This window comes from Pelobates fuscus, chromosome 12 (genome assembly GCF_036172605.1).
Source record: "Pelobates fuscus isolate aPelFus1 chromosome 12, aPelFus1.pri, whole genome shotgun sequence".
NCBI lineage: Eukaryota > Metazoa > Chordata > Amphibia > Anura > Pelobatidae > Pelobates > Pelobates fuscus.
The window spans coordinates 37,065,040-37,091,962 of NC_086328.1; the positions used below are offsets into that span (position 1 = coordinate 37,065,040).

The 26,923-nt window shown below is 45.0% G+C and overlaps 1 protein-coding gene across 2 annotated transcripts in view; it reads right to left on the minus strand.

Moving 5' to 3' along the window:
* Positions 1–403: 403 nt before the first annotated feature.
* The window catches only part of LOC134578987 (cytochrome P450 2J6-like), a 69,528-nt gene continuing 43,008 nt past the window's right edge, over positions 404–26,923 (minus strand). For both annotated transcript variants that reach the window (XM_063438113.1, XM_063438112.1), the window contains 4 exons: positions 6,307–6,454; positions 6,030–6,217; positions 4,494–4,635; positions 404–885 (listed from right to left, as the gene is read on the minus strand). In XM_063438113.1, coding sequence (XP_063294183.1) covers positions 704–885; positions 4,494–4,635; positions 6,030–6,217; positions 6,307–6,454 — 660 coding nt within the window. In that variant the 3' untranslated portion in view covers positions 404–703. The remainder of the gene's footprint in view (positions 886–4,493; positions 4,636–6,029; positions 6,218–6,306; positions 6,455–26,923) is intronic.

Genomic DNA, 26,923 nt, shown 5'->3' on the forward strand with positions numbered 1-26,923 from the left:
TAAATTACCAACCATTTCTCAGAAGGAGTAATTCACCAGGGTCTTATACAAGGATGTCCCATGATCCCAACAATAGACAATAAAAGGTTAATTGGCTTAAACATTTAGAAAAAGCTACTTGAGACCGCTCTTCTGGTGATATATCAGATGTAAACGGTAAAGTGGAAAAAAGCTCCTATGGATCTAATAACCAACTTTTATTCAGTTAGACATATAATAACAATAATATTAGAGGGATAGGGACAGGGTCAACGATAAACGTGTTTATTGTATACTATATTGACTCCTATTCTAATTTTTCTAATATTTCAATAAATCTATTGGAGAGATCTCTATTCTTTAGACTCTTTGGCTCGTTTTAGGTCTGTCTATTTTGTTATATAATAAAATCAGCTTAAAAAAGTTTCTTAGATTCATTTTAATAAAAGCAATGAATTTCCGTTAACTTGATATTTAGTTTAGTGCTCATTGTTACTGTTTCCCTTTTGGACCTGAGAAGACCTGCTGTCCTGGTTTTGGACATAAGATTGATACATCAAACATTGTACTAATACTTCCAGAGTGACAAATGTAAACTTTTTAAAATCTTTTTTCACATTTTATATTGATTGGCGTCATATATTCCATTTGCCCTCTGATGTGTTGGGAGAATTACATGATTCGGTTGTGCATACACATTCATTTCCTTTTTTTATGATCAGATTTAGCAACGTGATACAAGGCGCATCTTAAAGCGTTTTGGGACATGGGTGATCCCAAACACTGGTGTGAGGTCTGGAGGGGATGTTGGGTCTGAGCAGTGGAATTCAAAGTGTGTCAGGAAAGCGGTAAAAAATAGGAATATTTCCATACGAGCAAGATTTTCCCCAAGACAACTTCGCGGGCCTAAGAAGAGATATTACATAGTGATCAGAATGGAACAATGGGCTAACAACATATACAATGTGTTACATATTAAAAAAAAATAAAAAGGAAAGGATATTCTTCATATTTTAACACTTTAAAGTCGTAACTATTTTCCTACACGGTCTAAAATGTGTCCCTATGTAAGAGCTAGTCATAGTATTTACAGGGATCTACATTTCCACTTGTCCACTAGCCATTCTAGAGTTAAGATTCAGGCAAGTAAAAATGAATCTCTAATGAGTGTGCCATGTGCCTAATGAGTAACTTCAAGTGCAAGTAACTTCTAAGTCTTCAAACAGGAGTGAAACCATAAGAAATTATAAATACTGAAAAGCCATTAGCTATTTAGATGGCATTACAGTTTTCCAGGTAGTGGAGGATGGAGAAAGGGCCTTTAGCCAGTCCCCTAACCAGTATATAAATTCGCTCTACACCATTTCACATGGGGTGGTTGAAGGGGTAGAGGCTTTTTGTGGCAGACCCATTCCCAGTAAATAAGTTCCCTTTGCACTATTACATGTAGGGTGGAGAAGAGGCTAGGGGCCAATTGCGTGGTCCCTACCTGAAAAGTATACACTAACCCCCACACGCAGAGTGGGGGAATAGAGGAGAGGGACACATTTCCCCATTTATTCAGTTCTTTCATGCGGGCAATTTTTTATATGCATAATTTAAATAGAGATCTAATGGCAGCAAGCTGTGGCTATAATTAAAATGACATTATAGTCACCAAAACAACCTTAGTTTAACAAAGCAGTTTTGGTGTATAGATCATGCCTCTGCAGTCCCACTTCTCATTGCTCTGACGTTTTGGAGTTACTTTTTTTTATACAGCCCTAATCACCCTTCCCTCCGTGTAATGTTCACAGCCTTCCTAAACACTTCATGTAAAGTGAGATATAATGTTTACACTTCCTTTATTACACAGTCTGTTTTAGAATTCCTTATTTCCTACTCTGTTAATAGCTTACCAGACTTTGCAGGAACCTACTGTGTGTGTGTTTAAAGTTCAATTTACAGAGAAGGACATATAATCTTAATATAAAGAAAGTTAGGTCTGATTAAAAATGAAAAAAAATAAATCATGCAGACCATGTAAATCACAGGCAGGGGAGCTGTGGCTAGCAGGGCCAGACTAGGGATACAAAGCAGCCCTGGAAAAAAAATCTGTGCCAGACCCATAAGTCATTGCGCCATATATTGTTGCATGTAATATGTAAGGCTATGTCTTGCCACCCCAGATGATTGAGTAATATATATATATATATATATATATATATATATATATATATATATATATATATATAGTATATATTGCTTTTTCTAATATAAAATATAGGTCCTTTCAGAGTAAAACATTTAATTATACAGTAAGCATACTCACATGCAGACACAGACAATCTCACTGACACACACAAGCTCATTGATACACAGCCTCATAGACAATTTCACTAATATACATAAGCTCATTGACATAAAAACACAAGCTCACTCACTAGCAGGCACACACACACATTGTTTTCTCCAAAGATTACCATATTGTGATCACTATTTCCCAAATGCTCCTCTACTTGAATGTTGATCAAAAAATCAACATTGTTTGTTATAAAGAGTTTAAAATATCCTCCAAACTTCTAGCCATCTTATCCCCAGCACAGCAGACCCTCTTCCGTTTACGTGCAATCCATCACGACTATACATGTTGTACCCAAGCACAAAATTGGCCCAGTGCTTTAAAAACCCCAAACCCTCTTTCCTGCACCAAGTCTTCAGCCATGCATTGACCTTTCTAATCTACCGCTGCCTTTCTGCTGTAGTGCGCGGCACAGGTAATATTTCTGAAAATATAACCTTGGAGGTCCTTCTCTTTAGCTTACTTCCTAGTTCCCTGAACTCATTCTTTAGGACCTTCCATTTTCCTCTGACTTCGTCATTGGTACCAATATGGACAATGACAGCTGGGTCATCCCCAGACCCTCCTAATAATCCCTCCACTCGGCAACATTCTGGACCCGAGCACCCGGGAGACAGCAAACTGTCCAATTGAGACGATCAGAGTGGCAGATTACCCTATCTACTCTCTTAATAATAGAGTCATCTACCACCACAACCTGTCTAGCCTTCCTTACACTCTGAACCCCAACCGTACTAGAGAGGCTGTTCCCACAGCTGTTGGAAGGAACAGCTTCCTGCAGTACAGCTACTCCTGAGCTGATGCTCCCAACATCTTCACTCAAACGGGCAAATCTGTTAGGCAGCACTAGATCAGGACTAGCTAAACCTTTTCTCTTCCCTCCCTCCCTGCTTCCTCGCCCCACTGTTACCCAGCTATGTGCCTGCTCACCAACTGTCTCATCTCCTCCCACTCCACTACCTGCACCCACTAAGCAGACTCCTCTCAGTGTTTGCCTCTCCAGAACTCCAATCTGAGCTTCCAGAAAAGCCACTCGCTCACACCCACCACAGAGGTATGGACCATGGACAGATTCATCCAGGCATGCATACATGCAGCAGGAAGTACACTGAGTAAAACTCGCAATCTTGCTAGCACTCATCCCCAGTTACCAAGAGCCCATTGAGCAAAACAATATTTACCATCTTGGTTTAAACTCGCTTATAGTTTAAACTCCTGTTGTTTCAACTCCTACTTGAAATAAACGACTTAAAATAGCCTACTTTCAAGCAAACTCCAGTGAATAAGCTATGTGAGTCAGTAGTGGGTTTATATTGGCAATACAAATCCCACACAGGTAGAAATTAAAGGGACACTCCAGGCACCCAGACCACTTCTGACTGGTCTGGGTGCCAACTCCCACTACCCTTAACCCTGCAAGTGTAATTATTGCAGTTTTCATAAACTGCAACATTTACCTTGCAGGGTTAACTCCTCCTCTAGTGGCTGTCTTGTAGACAGCCACTAGAGGGCACTTCCGTGTTTATAGCACATGAAAAGTGTAGTATAACGTTGCTGGACGTCGTCACGCTATGAGAGGACCCCCAGCGTCGCTGAAATCACAATAGGAAAGCAGTGAAAGCATTTTTCAATGCTTTCCTATGGGGAGGTCTAATGCGCATGCGCATACGCGGCATTGGCGCACATGCGCATTAGGTCTTCCCCGCCGGCGGCCTCGCATGCTCAATAGGTCTCCCCCGCCAGATGATGTCGGCGGGGGAGGAGCGTGGGCGGACCCTGACCCAGCGCCGAGTGACATCGGCACTGGATACAAGTAAGTCACTGAAGGGGTTTTAACCCCTTCAGCAACATGGGATGGGGGGTGGAAGGGAGTGGGGACCTGCAGTGCCAGGAAAACGGTTTGTTTTCCTGGCACTGGAGAGTCCCTTAAAGGGGCACTCCCCCTTATTAGCTCAGCAACAGCAGCGCCCACAAGGAGGGGAATATAAAAAGCAAAAGAAAAAAAAAAGAGGGAAAAAGTTTTAAATAAAAATAGCAAGGAGAAAAATATAAATAAATAAAAAAGAGACAAAGTTAGAAATACAATCAGCAAAGATTAAAAATATCTATAAAACAGACAGACATATTTTTTAAAGGCTGATGTACATAATTCACCTGTGGCTCAGCAATTTACCTGCAGAGAAAGGTAAGAATGATTCTGCTTTCAGTAGTTCCCCATCGTCATTTAGGAAATTCTCTGGATTAAACTCATGTGGATATTTCCAGCAAGTCTCATCACTGTGCAGTGAAGATAGATCTGTCATAATAAAGGTTCCCTAATATAAAAAGAAGAAAAAAGGAGGCATGTATACAAGTCATAAGGAACACTGAATAAATAACATCTCTTCCTTTAGCCGAACATGTGCCGATTTCCCACACAGATGCTGTTCAGGAGCCTTGCTCACTTTGAACTTTGAACTCCTGTAATGAACAAGGGCTAAGGCAGTAATGTAATGTAAATAAATGGATTGAAAAAATGTGATTCTCAATTGGAGCAGACAAAACGGAGGTTGCCACAGCAGGTCACGATATACGGCTTACTGCCCTAGAACAGGAACTCTCCACGCTATGGCGCGAACAGGCGCAGACACAATACTGCATTGCGGCAATGGAGTACCGGAGGCGGTGGAAGAATGTAAAGGTGACACTGATCCGGAGGCTTCTAACCCAACTATTCACTGCACCAAAATAATTGCATTGGACGGATGCTACAGGCTCCCAGCTCCTCCGGGAAGTGCTACAGGAGTGCACAGGGACGTCATAATCCGCTTCCCAAATTTCCCTGACAAGCAGACGATCATGACATCATGACAATAAGTCACGCTAAAACTAAATCAGCTGGCATTCTTCCCAGATCTATCCAGAGCAACCCTGGACTGGAGAAGGTCCCTGAGACCGTTAACTCTGTAACTTACAAAGCACAAGGTGCCTTATAGATGGGATGCACCAAGGAGTCTTCTGATCCCCCTCGAATCCAGGACATTGAAAGTACTGGAGGCTACAGAAATACCCAACATTCTACAGAAAATCGGGTTGCCTGCTGCTTATGTTGTGTAGTGTACAATGTTATTTTAACCATGCTCATGCCTGAACAAGGCCTGTACTTTTTATGGATTAATTTTATGGATTAAGCAAGCAGTTAGAATAAAAAAATAAAAAAATAAACAGTTGTGCAAATGTAATATACAGTATGGAATGCCAATGTCATAACATGTCAATAGTTGCTTTGCCCTCAACGGGTTACTCCAAACAAATAACAAAAAATATCTGAGCATCAAGGCCATGTTCTCTCCTCAGCCTGAACATTCTCTGTTGACACCACTCACTCTAGCTGCGGGGGGAGAGATGTAGAGTAGGATGGGCTAAGTGGAGGTCATGGGCGGCATGGAAGTGGGACAACATACAACCATTGGCTGTCTTTTGCCAGATTGCTGTGTGTCCTAATGACAGACACCAAATTTGCACAGAATTCACATTAGCCATCCTGGAATCTCCTTCCTATTGAAGCCCCAAGACACTGCTGGAGTTGGAGTCAAACCTTTGGCAGCAGAGGGCTTAAACCTCCTCTGATGTTATGTCTTATGTTGCAGCAAAGCGGTTAAACCTCTTAAACCTCTGCATGTTGCTTGGAATAACCCTTTAATATCATCTCATTGAATATTTTTCTTACCTTCGGTATGGTAAAACCATTCAATTCCACACTCTTTTGTGTACTGTGAGCCACTCCTAGTGGTACAATGGTGGTAAAACGCTGTACTTCTTGTAGGACAGCCTGTGTGTACGGCATGCTCACTCGATCTCCATAATCAAGCCGCTCTCTATCTCCCCGAACTTTATCTATTTCATTGCGACATTTTTCTGAAACATTCATTTGAAAATGCAATCACTTCATTAGTAACGTTCTAAAGAGCTCAACTCTGATCAGTTGTAAAAGAAATTGGGTGTACCTTGAATATCTGGAAATGCCATCATGTAGAGCAGAGCCCACTTCAAGCTAGCAGATGTGGTCTCCGTCCCAGCCACAAACAGATCCACCAAGCAAGAAAAGAGATTCTGATTGCCAAAGGTCTGTTTATTGTTACTTTCTTTTTTCTCCTAAAAAGAAATTAAGATAAGATCCTATCAGTCTAATGCATACCTCCCAACATTTCAAATGTACAAAGAGGACACTTTTATTTTAGCAGTGTGGCCAGGGGCTTGGCTGTTATGAAAATGTTTCAGTGACTACTAATAACAATTTATGAAACTAAAATGTAATTTAGAACAAGAACAATGTATCTTATTTACACAGACTTGTTTCTAAACACATGTATTGTAGAGTCAAAAAAAACACATTACTGTTAGTATTATTGCTGTGCAGCTCTGTTATACACTCAGACAAACCAACTGTATGGAGCTCCTAGAAGAGAGGGATATTTAACATAAAAAAAAGTGACTGAGAGATTTGGGCCCAACATAGGGATTGTCCACCCTAAATCGGGACACTTGAAGCTATGCTAATGCATTCGAAAACATACCAAATGTAATATTTATGACTAAATCTTAAACTAACATTTTATAGTCTAGTACAGCGGCTCCCAACCTGTGGCACGCGTACCCCAAGGGGTACAATACAGTGCCCCTGGGGGTACGCAAAACAATTTGGGTAATGGCGGCGGTGCTGCCCGCCACACAGGCAGGGAACTGTTGGCTGAGTCTATTGGGTAGCCCATGCACTTTGAGCCACCCGATACACATGTGCTTTCAGGGACCCCTGTGATACCTGCAGCCAGAGCTGGGAGGAAGTAAAAGATTGCAACTACTTCAACTAAAACGGAGTGTTTGTCTCTTAGTGAGTGTCTGTTTAGGTGACCGGTCCCCCTCTGATTACAAAGGAGATTTTACTTACCTGCTTTTCTCATGCCGTGATGCACTCGCTCTGGCTGATCCTTCTCCATGGCTGAGATATTCAATCTTGATGATCTCAGCCAAGCAATGCTTTCCCATAGGAAAGCATTGGGAGGCTATTGTGCATGCACTCATCTGAATCTCCTCAAAGAGATGCATTGAATCAATGCATCACTATGAGGAACATTGAACGCCTCTATGCCGAGCGTGGTTTGAGTGACGGCCACTACAGGTGTTACTAAGCAGCAATGTAAACACTGTCTTCTCTCTGAAAAGGCAGTGTTTACATTGAAAAGCCTGAAGGGACAAGCTATAGACACCAGAACCACTATATTAAACTGCAGTGGTTCTGGGGACTAGTGTCACTTTAAGAATTCTATATTTGTATTAAAAAAAAAAAGACTTGCTCCTAACTTTTTTAGCTGGCTCCTAGATTCCAAGCAAATTTGTCAAGCCCTGGTGTATTTGCATGTGTGTCAGTGTAGCTACGTATCAGTGTATGTATCTGTGTGTCAGTATGTGTGTCAGGGTATGTATCTGTGTGTCAGTGTGTGCATCTGTATTTGTGTCCGGGTATATACCTATGTGTCTGTGTATCTGTATGTATGCCTAAAAACGGCCTTTGGCCCCGCCTTCATGTCTTTTTTAGCCAATCCAAGGCTTTGCCTACAGGAAAGCCTTGGATTGGCTAAAAATAAGGCATTTTGATGATGTCACAAAGGGTTTTATTATAAATTATCCCCCATAGCCAGTAACCTGTGTTTATTATACATTATTATACATAGCCAGTAACCTGTGTTTATTATACATTATCCCCCCATAGCCAGTAACCTGTGTTTATTATACATTATCCTCCCATAGCCAGTAACCTGTGTTTATTATACATTATCCCCCCATAGCCAGTAACCTGTGTTTATTATACATTATCCTCCCATAGCCAGTAACCTGTGTTTATTATACATTATCCTCCCCATAGCCAGTAACCTGTGTTTATTATACATTATCCTCCCATAGCCAGTAACCTGTGTTTATTATACATTATCCTCCCATAGCCAGTAACCTGTGTTTATTATACATTACCCCCCCCATAGCCAGTAACCTGTGTTTATTATACATTATCCCCCCATAGCCAGTAACCTGTGTTTATTATACATTATCCCTCCCATAGCCAGTAACCTGTGTTTATTATACATTATCCTCCCATAGCAAGTAACCTGTGTTTATTATACATTATCCCTCCCATAGCCAGTAACCTGTGCTTATTATACATTATCCCCCCATAGCCAGTAACCTGTGTTTATTATACATTATCCCCCCATAGCCAGTAACCTGTGTTTATTATACATTATCCTCCCATAGCAAGTAACCTGTGTTTATTATACATTATCCTCCCATAGCCAGTAACCTGTGTTTATTATACATTATCCTCCCATAGCCAGTAACCTGTGTTTATTATACATTATCCTCCCATAGCCAGTAACCTGTGTTTATTATACATTATCCCCCCATAGCCAGTAACCTGTGTTTATTATACATTATCCTCCCATAGCCAGTAACCTGTGTTTATTATACATTATTCTCCCATAGCCAGTAACCTGTGTTTATTATACATTATCCTCCCATATCCAGTAACCTGTGCTTATTATACATTATCCCCCCCATAGCCAGTAACCTGTGTTTATTATACATTATCAACCCATAGCCAGTAACCTGTGTTTATTATACATTATCCTCCCATAGCCAGTAACCTGTGTTTATTATACATTATCCTCCCATAGCCAGTAACCTGTGTTTATTATACATTATCCCCCCATAGCCAGTAACCTGTGTTTATTATACATTATCCTCCCCATAGCCAGTAATCTGTGTTTATTATACATTATCCCCCCATAGCCAGTAACCTGTGTTTATTATACATTATCCTCCCATAGCCAGTAACCTGTGTTTATTATACATTATCCCTCCATAGCCAGTAACCTGTGTTTATTATACATTATCCCTCCATAGCCAGTAACCTGTGTTTATTATACATTATCCCCCAATAGCCAGTAACCTGTGTTTATTATACATTATCCCTCCCATAGCCAGTAACCTGTGTTTATTATACATTATCCCTCGCATAGCCAGTAACCTGTGTTTATTATACATTATCCCCCCCATAGCCAGTAACCTGTGTTTATTATACATTATCCTCCCATAGCCAGTAACCTGTGTTTTTTATACATTATCCCCCCATAGCCAGTGTCAGGGCTCCGCGGGCAGCGGTGAGGGGAGGCTGCAATCCTCTCGCAGCACTCACCCTCGGTCCGTCGCTGCCCGCGGTCCCCTCTCCCCTTACCGTTAAGCGAGCGGCGTCCTCTCCTCCTGACACGCCGCTCGCGTCGTCCTCTCCTCCTCCCAGCGGCAGCATGTCTAACGCTGCACGCTGGGAGCCGGCACTATTATCTAAGCGCCGGGGTCACGCACGTGACCCGGCGTTAAAGCTACAGTGCAACAAACACAGTGGGGGGTATAGATATCCTCCACATGTGTTTGTTAATACTGATTGGTGGTTAGCCAATCAGGATTCAGGCTAGGATTTAAATACTTACCTTTCCTGTCTATCTGTGCCCTGTTGTGGTCTTTGCTTTATAGTATTGATTCTGAACGTGTGATTTCTGGTTACGTACTCTCTGGCTTGTTATACTGACTTTGTGACTTTCTCCTACCCTTTGACCTCGGCTTGTTTCTCGTTATTCTGTTTTCTGGTTCCCCTTACTCGGCTTGTCTCCTGACTATTCTTTGTGTGCTTAGCCCGGCCACTCTAAGGACCGGTACAGCACACTTTCTGTGTGTGTGTCTGTGTGTGTGTTAGCGTGTTGGGTTCCCCGGGATCGTGACATTACAACAGGGCCATAATGGAACCTGCTGACATACCACAGCTCCTAGTTAATCAGGAGGCTAGAATGGATGGCTTAGACCACCGTATGGATCAGTTTGCTCCAGCTTTGCAGACCATACTGGCTCGTACTGCACACCTGCAGCCTGCCGTCCAGGAGGCGGTTGCTGCTGTGTCCGAACCCATTGCCACTCCAGTACCCGTTCCTGCTCATATAGTCCATATGACACCGCCACAGCGCTATAGTGGTGACCCAGCTTTGTGTCGTGGTTTCCTCAATCAAATTGACATCCATTTGGCAATGAATCCACGTTCCTATCCCACTGACAGAACTAAAATTGCCTTTTTGATAAACCACTTGTCAGGGAGAGCTTTAGCATGGGCTAATCCCATGTGGGAGAATGCTTCCCCAATGTCCTTTGCAGACTTTTTGACCGCATTCAAACGCACATTTGATCAACCCGGTAGGGTTGCTTCTGCTGGCAAAGCTCTGCTTAGGGTCCGACAGGTTAACAGATCTGTAGCGGATTACACTATCGAATTCCGCACTCTAGCAGCTGAGGTGGTTTGGAATAATGATGCCCTTGTTACAGCCTTTCAGGAGGGTTTGGCTGCTTACATCCTGGACGAAATAGCGTCCAGGGAATTGCCTGTCCTTCTGGATGATCTTATAGATTATATCATCCGTATTGATAATCGTATTAGAGAGAGACGTAGTCAGAGGCGTATGTATACACAGATGTTACCTGCTTTACCCAGTACTGCGTTACTGGCATTACCCCCTTCTAGCCAACCTCCCCCTGAAACCTTGCAATTGGGTGTTACTGGGTTAACTGAGGTAGAAAAATCATACCGAAGAAGGGAAGGGTTATGCCTTTACTGTGGGAAAAGGGGACATCTTCTAAGAACCTGCCCTGAATTGCGGGGAAAACTGCAGCACCCAAGGCCTAAAGAGGGGTCGACCTCGGGTGTTATGTCGTTTACCCCTCACGTCCCCATTACTAGACCGTTTATTACGGTTACCCTTTTTGTTGGTAATACTACCGTGATTACCAGAGCCTTGATAGATTCAGGGGCTGCTGACAATCTTATGGATGAGAGTTTTGCTAAAACCGCATCTTTGACTCTGATCCAAAAGGTTACTCCCTTGGCTGTGGAGGCCATAGACGGTAGACCACTGGAGAAACCTCTGGTGACCCATGAGACCAAAGAACTGGTTATGTCTGTGGGTGCCTTGCACAAGGAAAGATTGTCCTTTCAAATAATCAACTCCCCTACAGCCTCTGTCGTTTTGGGCTTTCCCTGGTTGGTTAAACACAATCCGATGATTGATTGGGGTTGTTTGGAGATTCTCTCCTGGGGGAAATCTTGTCAAAAGGAATGTATGACTCGTGTTTGTCCTGTTGGCTTGCTTAATGTACCCACAGCCAAGCCACTTTCTGTTTATGTTCCTCCTGTGTATGCAGACCTAGCTAAGGTGTTTGAAAAAAGGGAGGCAGATAAACTACCCCCTCACCGTGAATATGATTGTGCCATAAACCTCTTACCTGGTACTATGCCGCCTAGGGGTAAGGTATACCCTCTTTCTGAAAAAGAGAACCAGGTAATGGAGGAGTACATACGAGAGGCCTTAAGTAAAGGTTTTATTAGAAGGTCCTCCTCTCCTGCTGGTGCTGGTTTCTTTTTTGTGGCAAAAAAGGAGGGCGATTTGAGACCGTGTATAGACTACAGAGCCCTAAACAATATAACGATTAAAAATGCCTATCCGATTCCCCTCATTACCGAATTGTTTGATCGTGTCAAAGGTTCTAGATATTTTACTAAACTAGACCTCAGGGGGGCTTATAACCTTGTTCGTATTAAGGAGAATGATGAATGGAAAACGGCGTTCAATACGCGTAGTGGGCATTACGAGTATCTGGTCATGCCTTTTGGATTGTGTAATGCTCCTGCCGTTTTTCAGGACCTCATAAACGATGTCCTTAGAGATCTACTGCATGTCTGTGCTGTAGTCTACCTAGATGACATACTTGTATATTCTCCAGATTTGAAGACACATCATACTCATGTTAGGATGGTGCTTAAAAGGTTGTTGCAGAATGGTCTTTATTGTAAATTAGAGAAATGCGTATTCGACCAAACCTCTGTACAATTCCTGGGTTATGTTATTTCTGAACAAGGATTCAGCATGGATCCTTCAAAATTGGAAGCTATACTGTCCTGGCCCCTTCCCCAAGGACTTAAGGCAATACAGCGATTTATAGGGTTTGCCAATTATTATAGAAAGTTTGTTAAAAACTTCTCATCCATTATTTCCCCTATCACTAAACTGACAAAAAAGGGTTTACACCCCAGGGTTTGGAATCCTAATGCTATTGTGGCCTTCGAGACTCTAAAAAAGGCATTTGCCACTGCCCCTGTGTTACACCATCCTGATCCTTCCCTTCCCTTTGTACTGGAAGTAGACGCCTCTGAATCAGGTATAGGAGCAGTGTTGTCACAAAGACAATCGTATGACGAACCCCTCCTTCCCTGTGGTTACTTTTCAAAACGCTTGTCAGAGTCTGAAAAGAATTACGACGTTGGGAACAGGGAATTATTAGCTATAGTGATGGCATTTAAAGAATGGAGGTACTTGTTAGAGGGAGCTAGACACAAGATTTTGGTTATAACCGATCATAAAAATCTATCCTATATCGCAGATGCTAAGAGGTTATCCTCTCGTCAGGCTAGATGGTCTTTATTTCTCTCACGTTTTCAGTACATAATCACATACAGGCCTGGTTATCGAAATGTCAAGGCTGATGCCATCTCCCGCCAGTACGAACCTGTAGATTCTATTACCTCCACTCCTGAGCCCATTGTACCCACAACTAATATAATAGCTACTACCCGTTTGGTTATCTCGTCTCTTTTTCTTGATGGTATCAAGTCATACCAACCCCAAGCACCCTCTGAGACCCCTACTGGTAAGCTGTACGTGAAAGTAAAAGACAGAAAGAAGTTGTTGACTTTATTTCACACAGCCAAAACGGCTGGTCATCCAGGGGTTACCAAGACTTACAAGGGTCTTTTCCAACAGTTTTGGTGGCCCTCACTCAAAAAAGACGTGGTAGATTACGTGCAGGCTTGCCGTGTCTGTACACAGTGTAAGTCCCCTAATGTTAAACCCCTGGGACTCCTTATGCCCCTATCTGTACCCAAGAAACCGTGGACACACTTATCCATGGACTTTATTGTGGATCTTCCTTCATCTGATGGGCAGACAGTAATTTTGACTGTAACGGATAGGTTCTCCAAAATGGCGCACTTCATTCCGCTTAAGAAGCTACCTTCTGCGGTTCAGTTGGCTCAGGTGTTTGCCAAAGAAGTGTTCCGCTTGCATGGTATACCACAAGATATCGTATCTGACAGGGGCCCTCAGTTTGTCTCTCGGTTTTGGAGAGGCTTTTGTGCCGAGATGGGGGTCTCCTTATCGTTTACTTCCTCCTATCATCCGCAATCTAATGGAGCTGCCGAACGAGCAAATCAGTCTGTGGAGTTGTATTTACGCTGTTTCACGAATGCACACCAGGACAACTGGTCCCGTCTCCTTCCCTGGGCTGAGTTTGCCAGGAACACTGTGTCTCATTCTTCTACTGGCGTAAGTCCTTTTATGGTGGCTTATGGGTTCCAACCCGCTGTCCTTCCCGGTGTATTCTCCGACAAGGGAATGCCCGCTTTGGACGAGCACCTCGCCTCCTTACGGAAGATGTGGAATCAGGTCCATGCTGCTCTTTGTCGTGCTGCTGCTACTCAAAAGAGGTTTGCTGATCGTCGTAGGTGTGCGGCTCCTTCTTATGCTCCGGGTGATAGGGTTTGGTTGTCCTCTAGGAATCTCCGCCTTAGGGTTCCCTCGATGAAGTTCGCGCCCAAGTTCCTTGGTCCCTATAAGGTGTTGCGTAGGGTGAATCCTGTATCCTACTCCCTGGCCTTGCCCCCTTCCATGCGCATACCTAACACCTTTCACACCTCCCTTTTGAAGCCCTTGCTCTGTAATCGGTTCTCTGGCTCTCTCAGGCGTTCCGATGCCCTCCGCGCGGTCTCTAGTGACGTATATGAGGTGGCTGCTCTCCTTGATTCTCGTTTCTCTCGAGGTCGGTTGCAGTATCTGGTTGATTGGAAGGGTTATGGCCCGGAGGAGCGGTCGTGGGTTTCTGTCTCTGACTTGGACGCCCCCTCCTTGATCCGCTCCTTTCATGCGCGGTTTCCTTTGAAGCCTTCGGCTTCCCGCCCCCTGGGCGGTCTTCGAGGGGGGGGTTATGTCAGGGCTCCGCGGGCAGCGGTGAGGGGAGGCTGCAATCCTCTCGCAGCACTCACCCTCGGTCCGTCGCCGCCCGCGGTCCCCTCTCCCCTTACCGTTAAGCGAGCGGCGTCCTCTCCTCCTGACACGCCGCTCGCGTCGTCCTCTCCTTCTCCCAGCGGTAGCATGTCTAACGCTGCACGCTGGGAGCCGGCACTATTATCTAAGCGCCGGGGTCACGCACGTGACCCGGCGTTAAAGCTACAGTGCAACAAACACAGTGGGGGGTATAGATATCCTCCACGTGTGTTTGTTAATACTGATTGGTGGTTAGCCAATCAGGATTCAGGCTAGGATTTAAATACTTACCTTTCCTGTCTATCTGTGCCCTGTTGTGGTCTTTGCTTTATAGTATTGATTCTGAATGTGTGATTTCTGGTTACGTACTCTCTGGCTTGTTATACTGACTTTGTGACTTTCTCCTACCCTTTGACCTCGGCTTGTTTCTCGTTATTCTGTTTTCTGGTTCCCCTTACTCGGCTTGTCTCCTGACTATTCTTTGTGTGCTTAGCCCGGCCACTCTAAGGACCGGTACAGCACACTTTCTGTGTGTGTGTCTGTGTGTGTGTTAGCGTGTTGGGTTCCCCGGGATCGTGACAGCCAGTAAACTATGCTTATTATACATTATCCCTCCCATAGCCAGTAACCTGTGTTTATTATACATTATCCCTCCCATAGCCAGTAACCTGTGTTTATTATACATTATCCCCCCCATAGCCAGTAACCTGTGTTTAGTATACATTATCCCCCATAGTCATTTATCGTTGGACCTAGGCAGCATGAGAGTGAGTGAGTGAATAATATAATATATATGTTTAGGATCATATTAGTAATATATGTAAATCGGGTTCATGCAAAGAGGGTGAAAAGGTATTAAAGAAAAACACACTTATTGCATCAAATTGACAAAGCCAAACTTTTAAAAGCTTTCCTCATTTCTTTCTCGGGATGAGGAATATATTGGTTGTAGACTGAGGATTTCCATCTGCCCAATCTTTTAATCATATGCACTGTAGTCCTCTTATCTTAGGAGTAGTGTTCTGATGTAGAAGATGAATTTAGCCGTAGTCAGAGGGATTCAGTGAGAGTAGTGGTGAAATGTGTGTGTGTCATGACTGAGTGTGGGTAAGTAAGAGTCAAGTATTTTAACTGGGCACTTGTTCTAGGTGGGATAAAGTGGTATAGCGGATGGATGAGTAGTTTGGTTCGTTTTAGAGGTTTGTCGAGAAAGTATATAGTGATCATGATTTTTAGCAATATCCAATATTTTTAAGGTGGTCTCAAACAAACATAAAATGCTATATAAAATTTGTGGGAATATCGAATAGTCATGTACAGTAAATCAGAGAGGGCTCAGAATATCGAACCATCGATCGGTATCCAACCTTGTGCAAATGGGGAGTTTGCGGTTGTGCAAATGGACTGTTTGCGGTGCGTTAAACAGGGAGTTTGGTCTGTCACTGTGAAGCGGGCGTAACACTTACACTACCTGATCGATACAACATCATATGGGCATTCGCCTGCCCATTGAAGTCTATGGCGTTTCACCCGGTTCGCCCGTTCGCGAACATTTGCGGAAGTTTGCGTTCGATGTTCACGAACGGAAAATTTTATGTTCGCGACACCACTAGTCAGGAATACATGTTTGTGTTCCTGACCCTATAGTGATCCTTTTATTAATTTCCAGATAGGAATCCCAATATTAATATTGACACTCATTTAAATACAAACAAGTGCAAATAAAATATCCAAGTCAGCAATTTTGGCCTATATTTTGCAAATCTTTAACAAATAAAGGGACACTGTACGCACTGTAACTGCTGTAATTGAAGAGGTTTTAGTATTTATAGTCTCCAGGTGCTTCTGTTTTGAATGGAATAATGTTAACAAAAAGTTCCCAGCAGCCTATTTCCTCTGCATTGCTCAAGCAAATGAGGAAGTTATATCCTGAGCGGCAATAGGCACTAGTGTAGCTGTGTCAGCTGACCACTTTCAGCCTTTCATGGCCACTCATTGCAAGTGTACATTGGCATGAACAACAAAGTGTGTAATCTATGCCTTAGCCATACCTTCAGTGGGGCAAGGTTTCGGGTGGCCAATTAATTTTTTTTAAATTGAATGGAGGAATGGCATCATGGTGCGCCCAAGCACTAAAACTGTGGTGGACTCTGTCCTGATACCTAGACTTTTTGCCAAAATAACTATTCACTGTCCCCCTGGGGTTTGATGCCTTCTCTTCTCCCGAACGGTTACTGCCAAAAGGACCCTCCCTAGCAGATGTTCGGCAATACAAACTCCCGAATAGTCCCCAGCGGTACTTAGCCGCAAACCTCCTGGAACTCGATTACGGCTACTGGGCCTCGCAGTCCCGGTCACCCGGTCACAGCCTCTGTTTTACCCCATTTGCCGACATACTAGGAGAGCGCTTTTTGGAGGGAAGGTGCAACAGACTAATTGGAACAAGCAATGAGAACCAGGGGGAGCCCTTCTTCATTTGACCGGAGGAGCTCCCGCTATTTGACCAGCCCTAGCCACAATTAAGTGTGAACTATTTTGGGCTTAGTCGTCGTGTCCGGCCGGTTAAAAATTTACCCCGGTGGTGATCGGACAATTCTTTATGGATCATGGCACTATTTTCCTGAATTGGGCGTTTGGACGAGAGCTATCCGGGATGTATGGTATGTGGGGTTTCTGTGTGTTTTAACTGTGTTTTGGGGCGTTTTTCATGTTTGGCACTCTGTATGAGGAAGATAATTAGTTTAACAGTCAGCAACTCTATTATTTCCCAGAGGTGTCTGGACGGGTACTGTATGTATTGAATGGAGGCCCCATGCTGGGGGTCATTCGGTCCAATAAAACCAGTTATACTCCCAAAACTATGTGTTGTCTAGTTACTGGAGGGAAGAACTATATACTAACAGCGCTTGTTTCAGCTTTGAGAGGATTCAGCGGAGACACCTATGTCAGGTACCAATTTCATGAGAAGAAATGGTTGTAGTGCTTCTAGAAATCGGCTATGTTACCAAGAATAAACTTTATTTAATCTCTTTCAGTATCGTTCCCTATGGTTTTTTTTCCTGAGTGCAAGTACCACAAATTTTAATGTAATTGGGAGGAAAAAATGGTGACACGTTAAGCCACAACAGGGCCAGTGCTTACTATAGGCCAATTTGGCGGCCGCCTAGGGCACTGCTTGAAGGAGGTGCCGCTGGCCATGTTCCCTGGCACTAGGGAGCACTTACATTGCTGCTCACTAGCACCCAGTAAAACACCGGTCCGGCGGCATATGCATCCCACTCAGCCAGAACCCCTCCCAGACATCCATTGCGGCAAGCAGCAGCAGCGTGAGGGTGCTTCAGTTGCTCACTCCTGCCTCTTTCCCCTCTATGCGGTGACAAGTGGGCAGGAGCATGTCAGGAAATGTGCAGAGAAAGGTAATTGAAGGTAAGATGTGTGTCAGAGAATGTGTTAGTCTGCTTCAGTCAATATGTTTGTGTATGTCAATCTGTATGGGTCAGTGTGTGTCAGTGTGGGCTAGTGTGTGTCTGTATGGGCCAGTGTGTGTCTGTATGGGCCAGTGTGTGTCTATATGTGTCTCTGCATGGATCAGTGTGTGTATATGGGTCAGTGTGCGTCAATCTACATGGGTCAGTGCATGTGTGTTAGTCTGCATAAGTGGGTGGGCGGCAAAAATGCTTGTACCGGCCCTGAGCCACAATAAACACCATATGAAATATGCTGAAGTTGGTACTTTAACAAACGGTAGGCCTTTGTGGAGTGATTTGGACAGGCAAACTGCTGCATTGAAACGAGACATAGGTCCATCAAAGCCATCAACGTTCTAAGTGTAAAAACTGAAATTGTCAAGTCTCTTAAGTGGCGCTGTAGCTTCACAGGAAGTGGCAAAAGCATACATTGAGGGATATTGTTGTACTCAGAAGAGAGCTGAACAAGATTTGGGATTTTGTACAGAAGTAGAACACATCAGGTTTATAAAAACCTATAAAAAATCTTGAAATAAAGAGCAAAACCAGAATATGGATACTCTGAATATAAGACCAGGAGCTGATCTTAGAAATGGCAATATGTATATATGATAATAAAAGAATGAATAAAAAAGCAGCAGGGTGTCCAGTTCATTTGATCATAACAAAATATATGTATTTCAACATGTCCAGAACAAAACAATGTTCAATCTGTGTTATGTAGTGATGTCGCAAACATAAAATTTTCGGTTTGCGAACGACGAACGCGAACTTCCGCAAATGTTCGCGAAGGGGCGAACTGGGCGGACTGCCATAGACTTCAATGGGCAGGCGAATTTTAAAACCCACAGGGACTCTTTCTGGCCACAATAGTGATGGAAAAGTTGTTTCAAGGGGACTAACACCTGGACTGTGGCATGCCGGAGGGGGATCCATGGCAAAACTCCCATGGAAAATTACATAGTTGATGCAGAGTCTGGTTTTAATCCATAAAGGGCATAAATCACCTAAGATTCCTAAATTGTTTGGAATAACGTGCTTTAAAACATCAGGTATGATGTTGTATCGATCAGGTAGTGTAAGGGTTACGCCCGCTTCACAGTGACAGACCAAACTCCCCGTTTAACGCATCGCAAACAACCGCAAACAGTCCATTTGCACAACCGCAAACTCCCCATTTGCACAAGGTTGGATACCAAGCTAGCCATGTCCCGTTCCTTGTCCTCACTGATGTCATTGAAGGTATCTCTTTCTCCACCCAGGAAGCGGGAAATGGAAAAAGATGCTTGGTCGGTCCTCCTACTTCAAATTTGGGGCACTGCGCGTGCAATCTAATGTGCCACCAGATAGGAGTAGTGTGTTAAGTAGTACTATTCTTATCAGTTTAATCCCTGTTATGTCCCCTGTCAGTGGACGTGTATATAAGGCATCGATTTTTAGGAAGCGGGAGATGGAAAAAGATGCTTGGTCGGTCCTCCTACTTCAAATTTGGGCCACTGCGCGTGCAATCTAATGTGCCACCAGATAGGAGTAGTGTGTTAAGTAGTACTATTCCTATCAGTTTAATCCATGTTACGTCCCCTATCATGGGACGTGTATATAAGGCATCGATTTTAGGAAGCGGGAGATGGAAAAAGATGCTTGGTCGGTCCTCCTACTTCAAATTTGGGGCACTGCGCATGCAATCTAAAGTGCCACCAGATAGGAGTGGTGTGTTAAGTAGTACTATTCCTATCAGTTTAATCCCTGTTACGTCCCCTATCAGGGGACATGTATATAAGGCATCAATTTTAGGAAGCGGGAGATGGAAAAAGATGCTTGGTCGGTCCTCCTACTTCAAATTTGGGGCACTGCGCGTGCAATCTAATGTGCCACCAGATAGGAGTGGTGTGTTAAGTAGTACTATTCTTATCAGTTTAATCCCTGTTACGTCCCCTATCATGGGACGTGTATATAAGGCATCGATTTTAGGAAGCGGGAGATGGAAAAAGATGCTTGGTCGGTCCTCCTACTTCAAATTTGGGGCACTGCTCATGCAATCTAATGTGCCACCAGATAGGAGTGGTGTGTTAAGTAGTCCCCCTCATCAGGCCTTTTTTAGTCGAATGTATCGCCCAGTGTCAGTCCCTTCGGGATCCATCCCTCATTCATCTTAATAAAGGTGAGGTAATCTAGACTTTTTTGACCTAGGCGACTTCTCTTCTCAGTGACAATACCTCCTGCTGCACTGAAGGTCCTTTCTGACAGGACACTTGAAGCGGGGCAGGCCAGAAGTTCTATCGCAAATTGGGATAGCTCAGGCCACAGGTCAAGCCTGCACACCCAGTAGTCAAGGGGTTCATCGCTCCTCAGAATGTCGATATCTGAAGTTAAGGCGAGGTAGTCTGCTACCTGTCGGTTGAGTCGTTCTCTGAGGGTGGACCCCGAAGGGCTGTGGCGATGCGTAGGACTTAAAAAGCTCTGCATGTCCTCCATCAACAACACGTCTGTAAAGCGTCCTGTCCTTGCCGGCGTGGTCGTGGGAGGAGGAGGATTACTTTCACCTCTTCCCCTGTTAGATTCCCGTTGTGCTGTGACATCACCCTTATACGCTGTGTAAAGCATACTTTTTAATAGATTTTTGAACTGCTGCATCCTTTCCGACTTGCCGTAATTTGTTAACATTTCATGCACTTTCTGCTTATACCGGGGGTCTAGTAGCGTGGACACCCAGTACAGGTCGTTCTCCTTCAGCCTTTTTATACGAGGGTCCCTCAACAGGCACGACAGCATGAAAGACCCCATTTGCACAAGGTTGGATGCCGAGCTACTCATGTAACTGCAATTACATTACACAGAAAAAAAAAAGACCGATGTTCTAGCCCTAAAAAGGGCTTTTTGGGGTGCTGTCCTTACAGCAGAGATCAGATGAGTCCTTCAGGACTGTAGTGGACACTGAATACACTAGCCTAGCTATCAGTTTTCCCTATCAAATCAGCAGCAGCTACACTGTCCCTACTCTCACTAAGAATGCAGCTTCACAATAAATGTAAAATGGATGCTGTCCAGGAGGTGGGAGGTCTGGGAGGGAGGGTCTGCTGCTGATTGGCTGGAATGTGTCTGCTGACTGTGAGGTACAGGCAGGGTCAAAGTCGTCAACTCAATGATGACGAATAGGGGGCGGACCGAACAGCGCATGTGTTCGCCATCCGTGGCGAACGCGAACAAGCGATGTTCGCCAGGAACTATTCGCCAGCGTACAGTTCGGGACATCACTAGTGTTATGTGCTACAGTAAAAGATAATGCAGCACACTTAAAACACAATACATATTATATTACCCCTAAAGAATATGTACACATATGGGACAATCTTTCAAATCAAAGAATACATCTTTCACCTTAAACCATAAGGAACCATAACCCATAAATATCTAAGACCTTAATTTTTTTAGCGTTGGGTTTTTTATTTTTCATCAGATTTTTTATTTTATTTCTGGGGCTGAAAAATTAAGATTTTAGAAAAAAGAAGACATCAAATGGTAAGTTTTATTTTTCTTTACAAGTTAGTTAGGGTGAGGGGGGTAGGTGGGGTATAATTTATTATTTGGGTGTAGAGAGTGACTAGGGGCTTGGAAGGGGGGGGGAATTTTCATTTAGGGCCCCCTTATTGTTATTTAGGGCCCCCACCCACTGCTCAGGGGCGGGGGCGAGGACAATAGGTCCCCCTTTAATTGTTATTTAGGGCCCCCACCCACTGCTTAGGGGTGGGGGCTGGGGAGGAGGACAATAGGTCATCCCTTATTGTTATTTAGGGCCCCAACCTGCCGCTCAGGGGTAGGGGCCCTGTGGGGGCCCTGCCATAGGCTGCTCACTGCTTAGTATACATGCCCCTACTCGCTATACCGCGAGTAGGGGCATTCGGGAGATTTTAATCTCCCTTATGCTATTATGGGGGTCATATTGACCCCCATAGAGTGAGGGAGGATATGGGGGGCTTAGGAAGTGGCGAGAGCACTGCTCCCTGCAGCTTCTATCTTTACATATCACAAGGAGGGAGCTGCGCGCCGGTAGCTCCCTCTTTGTAATAAACTTAACAAACAAACGAACACTGATATTCAGTGTTTGTTTGTTCGTCTGAAATTTCTAGTCATTCATTCATCTTTCTGACAAATTAATGAATAGATGAAATTCCCTTTCGCATGCCCAAGTGTTTAACTGGTCATGTGCGGGAATCTCACAGCACTATCTAGTGTGGGCAGATGACGTGTCCCTTAGGGACTTCATCTACCTACACAAAGATGGCCGCGCCCTGAATATAGGTCAGGGCAGAAAATAAAGATAAAAAAATAGGTAATATGGGGGGCTTAGAGGGATTTGGGGGTGACTAAGGGGTCAGTTAGATGTAATGCGCTTTCGTCAATGTTTATATAGTACAGGACGTGAAATAAAGAAAAGAAAATTGCTGCATTAACTGGACCAAAGTGTATTGCCCTTCACTCCCCGTTGTGGTAGTATTCCGCACTTGGGCAGTTAATTGTCCGTGAGGTAATTGCCCTGTAGTGTGTTTTACAACCACCTTGTGTATCTCTTACTTCCCCCAGTCACTTAGTATGTCTCTATTTCCCCCAGCTCTTTTGTGTGTCTCTTTTTTTCTCTCAGCCCCTTTATGTGTCTTGTGACAAAATGGCCTTTTGTCACTGGGTCTGCATGTGACAAACTGCCCTACCCCCCTATCGCTTGGAGGAGCCGGATTGCTAGCTTCTTACCCTGGGATGCTGGCCCGTTAAGTCATGGGGTCTTAAGGCACTTGGGACAGAGCCCTCTGTCTCTGGATCACATCATTCGCCTTACTTGCTTGGATTGTACATTTCCCCTGTTACACTCGTATGTGGGTTCGTGCAGTTTAACTTCCATTACAGCTGGTGAACTTAAACTTTACTTGACGTTATTGAGAACTGTGTTCGTGGGATCTGAGCGCTATTCGCCTATAATATGCGCTCAGATCCAAGCTATCTGGGGGTGTGTGGAACATGGGGACTTCGTTCAGCGAAACATGAGTTATTGATTTTAATACAGTTTTGTTAAAAGGTAAAAAGCACATGTTTCTCTCTGCCCGGAGATAATTAGGTTCTCTGCAACCACTTAAGTTAATTATCTCCAGGATAGAGAGGAGGGGTAAGTTAATTATCTCCAGGATACAGAGGAGGGGTTACACTCTTCCTGTGGGTGTGTATAAGAATTGTACTGTATACTGATTGGTTCTGCATATTTTGTTACAGTCTTCCACAAGGTCCCATGTGGGAGTTCCCTTGCTGGGAGACCATCATAAAAAGGGCTGAGTTTGGCCATCAATAAACACATTCGTTTTACCCCTTCATGAAGTCTCGACTCATGTTTGGGGAATTGGGAGCTATAATCACTACTTCACTCTTTTCAGCTTGGATTTCGGGAGACGCTACAAGGATCAGCGCTGCACGGATAGCAGGATCCTTTACACTGGTGGCAAGCGGCGGGATTTTCTCCCGAATGGATATACAGAACCGAATCAAGTAGTGAATAACATCCCAGCGACACATGGATTTATAATTAGGGCAACACTAGTATTCGTACAGTGCCCCTGGCTACAGCAGCATGGAATCAGCGTTCCATGAGGAGGAGCACCCGGATTACAGGGATGCAGCCCGGAAAGGCGTATGGCACGAGGCCATGGAGGACGTGCAGTGACAACGGAGCGAGAGTCTCCCTAGCGAGGAGCAGAGGTTGCGAATGTGATTGGCGCTGCAAAAGCCTCTGCTGGGGGAGCAGCCCCTGAAGGAGTGGGTGTCGGAGCTCGAGACCCTAGTATGGCAGGAGACCTGGTTAGAGGACGCATACCAGGCACTATGGTGGGACACAGTGCGTCAGGCTCCCTGGATGGAGGAATACCACAGACCCAAGGGTGAGGATTACAATGGCCCTGGTCTATTATGGGAGTCTTTTGATGAAATGGATTTTGGGAGCACGGGAGAGTCCAGATTCTGGGACCTTATGGACTACAGGAGAGACCTACACGATTGGCCTCCCGAAAGGGGGGTGAGAGCAGATCTAACATTCCTGGTCAGAAGGGAGTGGGAGCTGGAGCAGGACTACCAACAGCTGTCCAGCTTGATCCACTCACAGCCTAACCTGCAGCACTACCACTGGCAAGACCCGGCTGAGGTACACCCTGCTCCACTACCAGCTGCAGAGGTAGGGGACCTCATAGACTGGTCCGGGGAGGATCCACAGTCGGCAGGTGGAGATGGGACCGAGGTCTCTTCACCGGTCCAGCAGGGAATAGAGAGCCCAGTCTCCTTTCCCCAGCAGCAGGACACTGTATTAGGAGTAGAGACCAGCAGCAGAGCTGTACAGCTAAAGGGGAGACAGTCGGTCTCCAGCAGCAGAGCTGTGCAGCTAAAGGGGAGACAGTCGGTCTCCAGCAGCAGAGCTGTACAGCCAAAGGGGAGACAGTCGGTCTCCAGCAGCAGAGCTGTACAGCTAAAGGGGAGACAGTCGGTCTCCAGCAGCAGAGCTGTGCAGCTAAAGGGGAGACAGTCGGTCTCCAGCAGCAGAGCTGTGCAGCTAAAGGGGAGACAGTCGGTCTCCAGCAGCAGAGCTGTACAGCTAAAGGGGAGACAGTCGGTCTCCAGCAGCAGAGCTGTGCAGCTAAAGGGGACACAGTCGGTCTCCAGCAGCAGAGCTGTACAGCTAAAGGGGAGACAGTCGGTCTCCAGCAGCAGAGCTGTGCAGCTAAAGAAGAGACAGTCGGTCTCCAGCAACCAGGTTTCAACCAGACTACTCCCGTAGTAGTGCTGGTACCAGTACCGCTGGTCTCTGCCCACTCAGCCACCCACCAAGGCAGCCTACCAGTCCCCCACACAGCCGTGGTGAGGCACCTGGACATGGACAAGTTTTTCCCTCACTCAGGTGTAGTAACCAGTTTTTGTGGGAGGGCTGTACTGCTGTTTATGTTTTGTGGGTGGGCTGCTGGACTAACAAGGGCACTGACCGGCAGGAGGTCAGATACCCTGTTAGTCCGTTTGGAAAAGGGGAGATGTGTGACAAAATGGCTTTTGTCACTGGGTCTGCATGTGACAAACTGCCCTAGCCCCCTATCGCTTGGAGGAGCCGGATTGCTAGCCTCTTACCCTGGGATGCTGGCCCGTTAAGTCATGGGGTCTTAAGGCACTTGGGACAGAGCCCTCTGTCTCTGGATCACATCATTCGCCTTACTTGCTTGGATTGTACATTTCCCCTGTTACACTCGTATGTGGGTTCGTGCAGTTTAACTTCCATTACAGCTGGTGAACTTAAACTTTACTCGACGTTATTGAGAACTGTGTTCGTGGGATCTGAGCGCTATTCGCCTATAATATGCGCTCAGATCCAAGCTATCTGGGGGTGTGTGGAACATGGGGACTTCGTTCAGCGAAACAAGAGTTATTGATTTTAATACAGTTTTGTTAAAAGGTAAAAAGCACATGTTTCTCTCTGCCCGGAGATAATTAGGTTCTCTGCAACCACTTAAGTTAATTATCTCCAGGATAGAGAGGAGGGGTAAGTTAATTATCTCCAGAATACAGAGGAGGGGTTACACTCTTCCTGTGGGTGTGTATAAGAATTGTACTGTATACTGATTGGTTCTGCATATTTTGTTACAGTCTTCCACAAGGTCCCATGTGGGAGTTCCCTTGCTGGGAGACCATCATAAAAAGGGCTGAGTTTGGCCATCAATAAACACATTCGTTTTACCCCTTCATGAAGTCTCGACTCATGTTTGGGGAATTGGGAGCTATAATCACTACTTCACTCTTTTCAGCTTGGATTTCGGGAGACGCTACAAGGATCAGCGCTGCACGGATAGCAGGATCCTTTGCATGTCTCTTTCTTTCCCAGACCCTTTCTGTGACTCTCTCCCCTCAGCCCATTTTGTGTGCCCTACTAGGGCCCTTTGTGTTTCTATTTCCTCCCATGCCATATAGACATAGGTATATAGCAACACACAATCGTTCAGGCACACATACATAACTATTTAAAAACACAGTTAAATAGATATTCAGGCATACAATCAAACATTCACAGTCATACAGGAACACAGTCGTACAATCTACACATACAGGAACAATGTCATACAAACACAGACATACAGTCATACAAACACACACAGAGACATGCAGACACAGTTAGGGTATGTAGTAGGGGTAAGGGCTGCACATGGGGGGATAGAGGCTGCAGTTGTAGGGATCTGTAGTAGGCGATTTAAGGACTGTAGAGGGAGGCACAGGGGCTTTTGGAGGGTGGACAGGGGGCTGTAGAGGGGGGCAGAGGCTATAGAGGGGGGGTCAGGGGCTGTAGAGAGTGGGACAGGGGCTATAAAAAAAAGGGCACCGGTGATATAGAGAGGGGGCAGGGACTTTAAAGGGGGTGTCAGGGGCTGTAGAGGGTGGGTGGGGGGGCTTGAGAAGATGGCGCAGGGGCTGCTTATAAAAACAAAATGATAAAAAAATAAAAAGTAAAGTGTATTCCCCTCTTCCTGAAGCTTATGTTGGGCCAGGGAGGTGAAAACCTTATCCCTGTTCGTCAGGTGGGACAGGAGCTGCAGTCAGCACACAGCAGCCAGTGAAGTGAAGTCGGCCAGCCGCCTCTGATGATGCCAGCCTTTTCTGATGACTATTCTTCTCCCAGACTCCCCAGCCGACTTAACTAGATGCTGTGTACTGGCTGCACTGAAAATTAGAGAATTTGAAACATTTGAGTCCTTAGCCAGAGGCAGGGGATTCAGATTTTTGCGCCCCCCTGCTCTGTGGCCCTAAGGTGGCCTCCTTATGAGTGTGCCGACCCTGCAGTAATTGAATACCACAGCTCGACTATATGCAGTCCATAGCCCATACTGATTCCCTCAGTGCTGGCTTACTGATATCAGGGTAAGTAGAAACTGAACAATATGGGCTCCAATATTGTGCATTCCACTGCT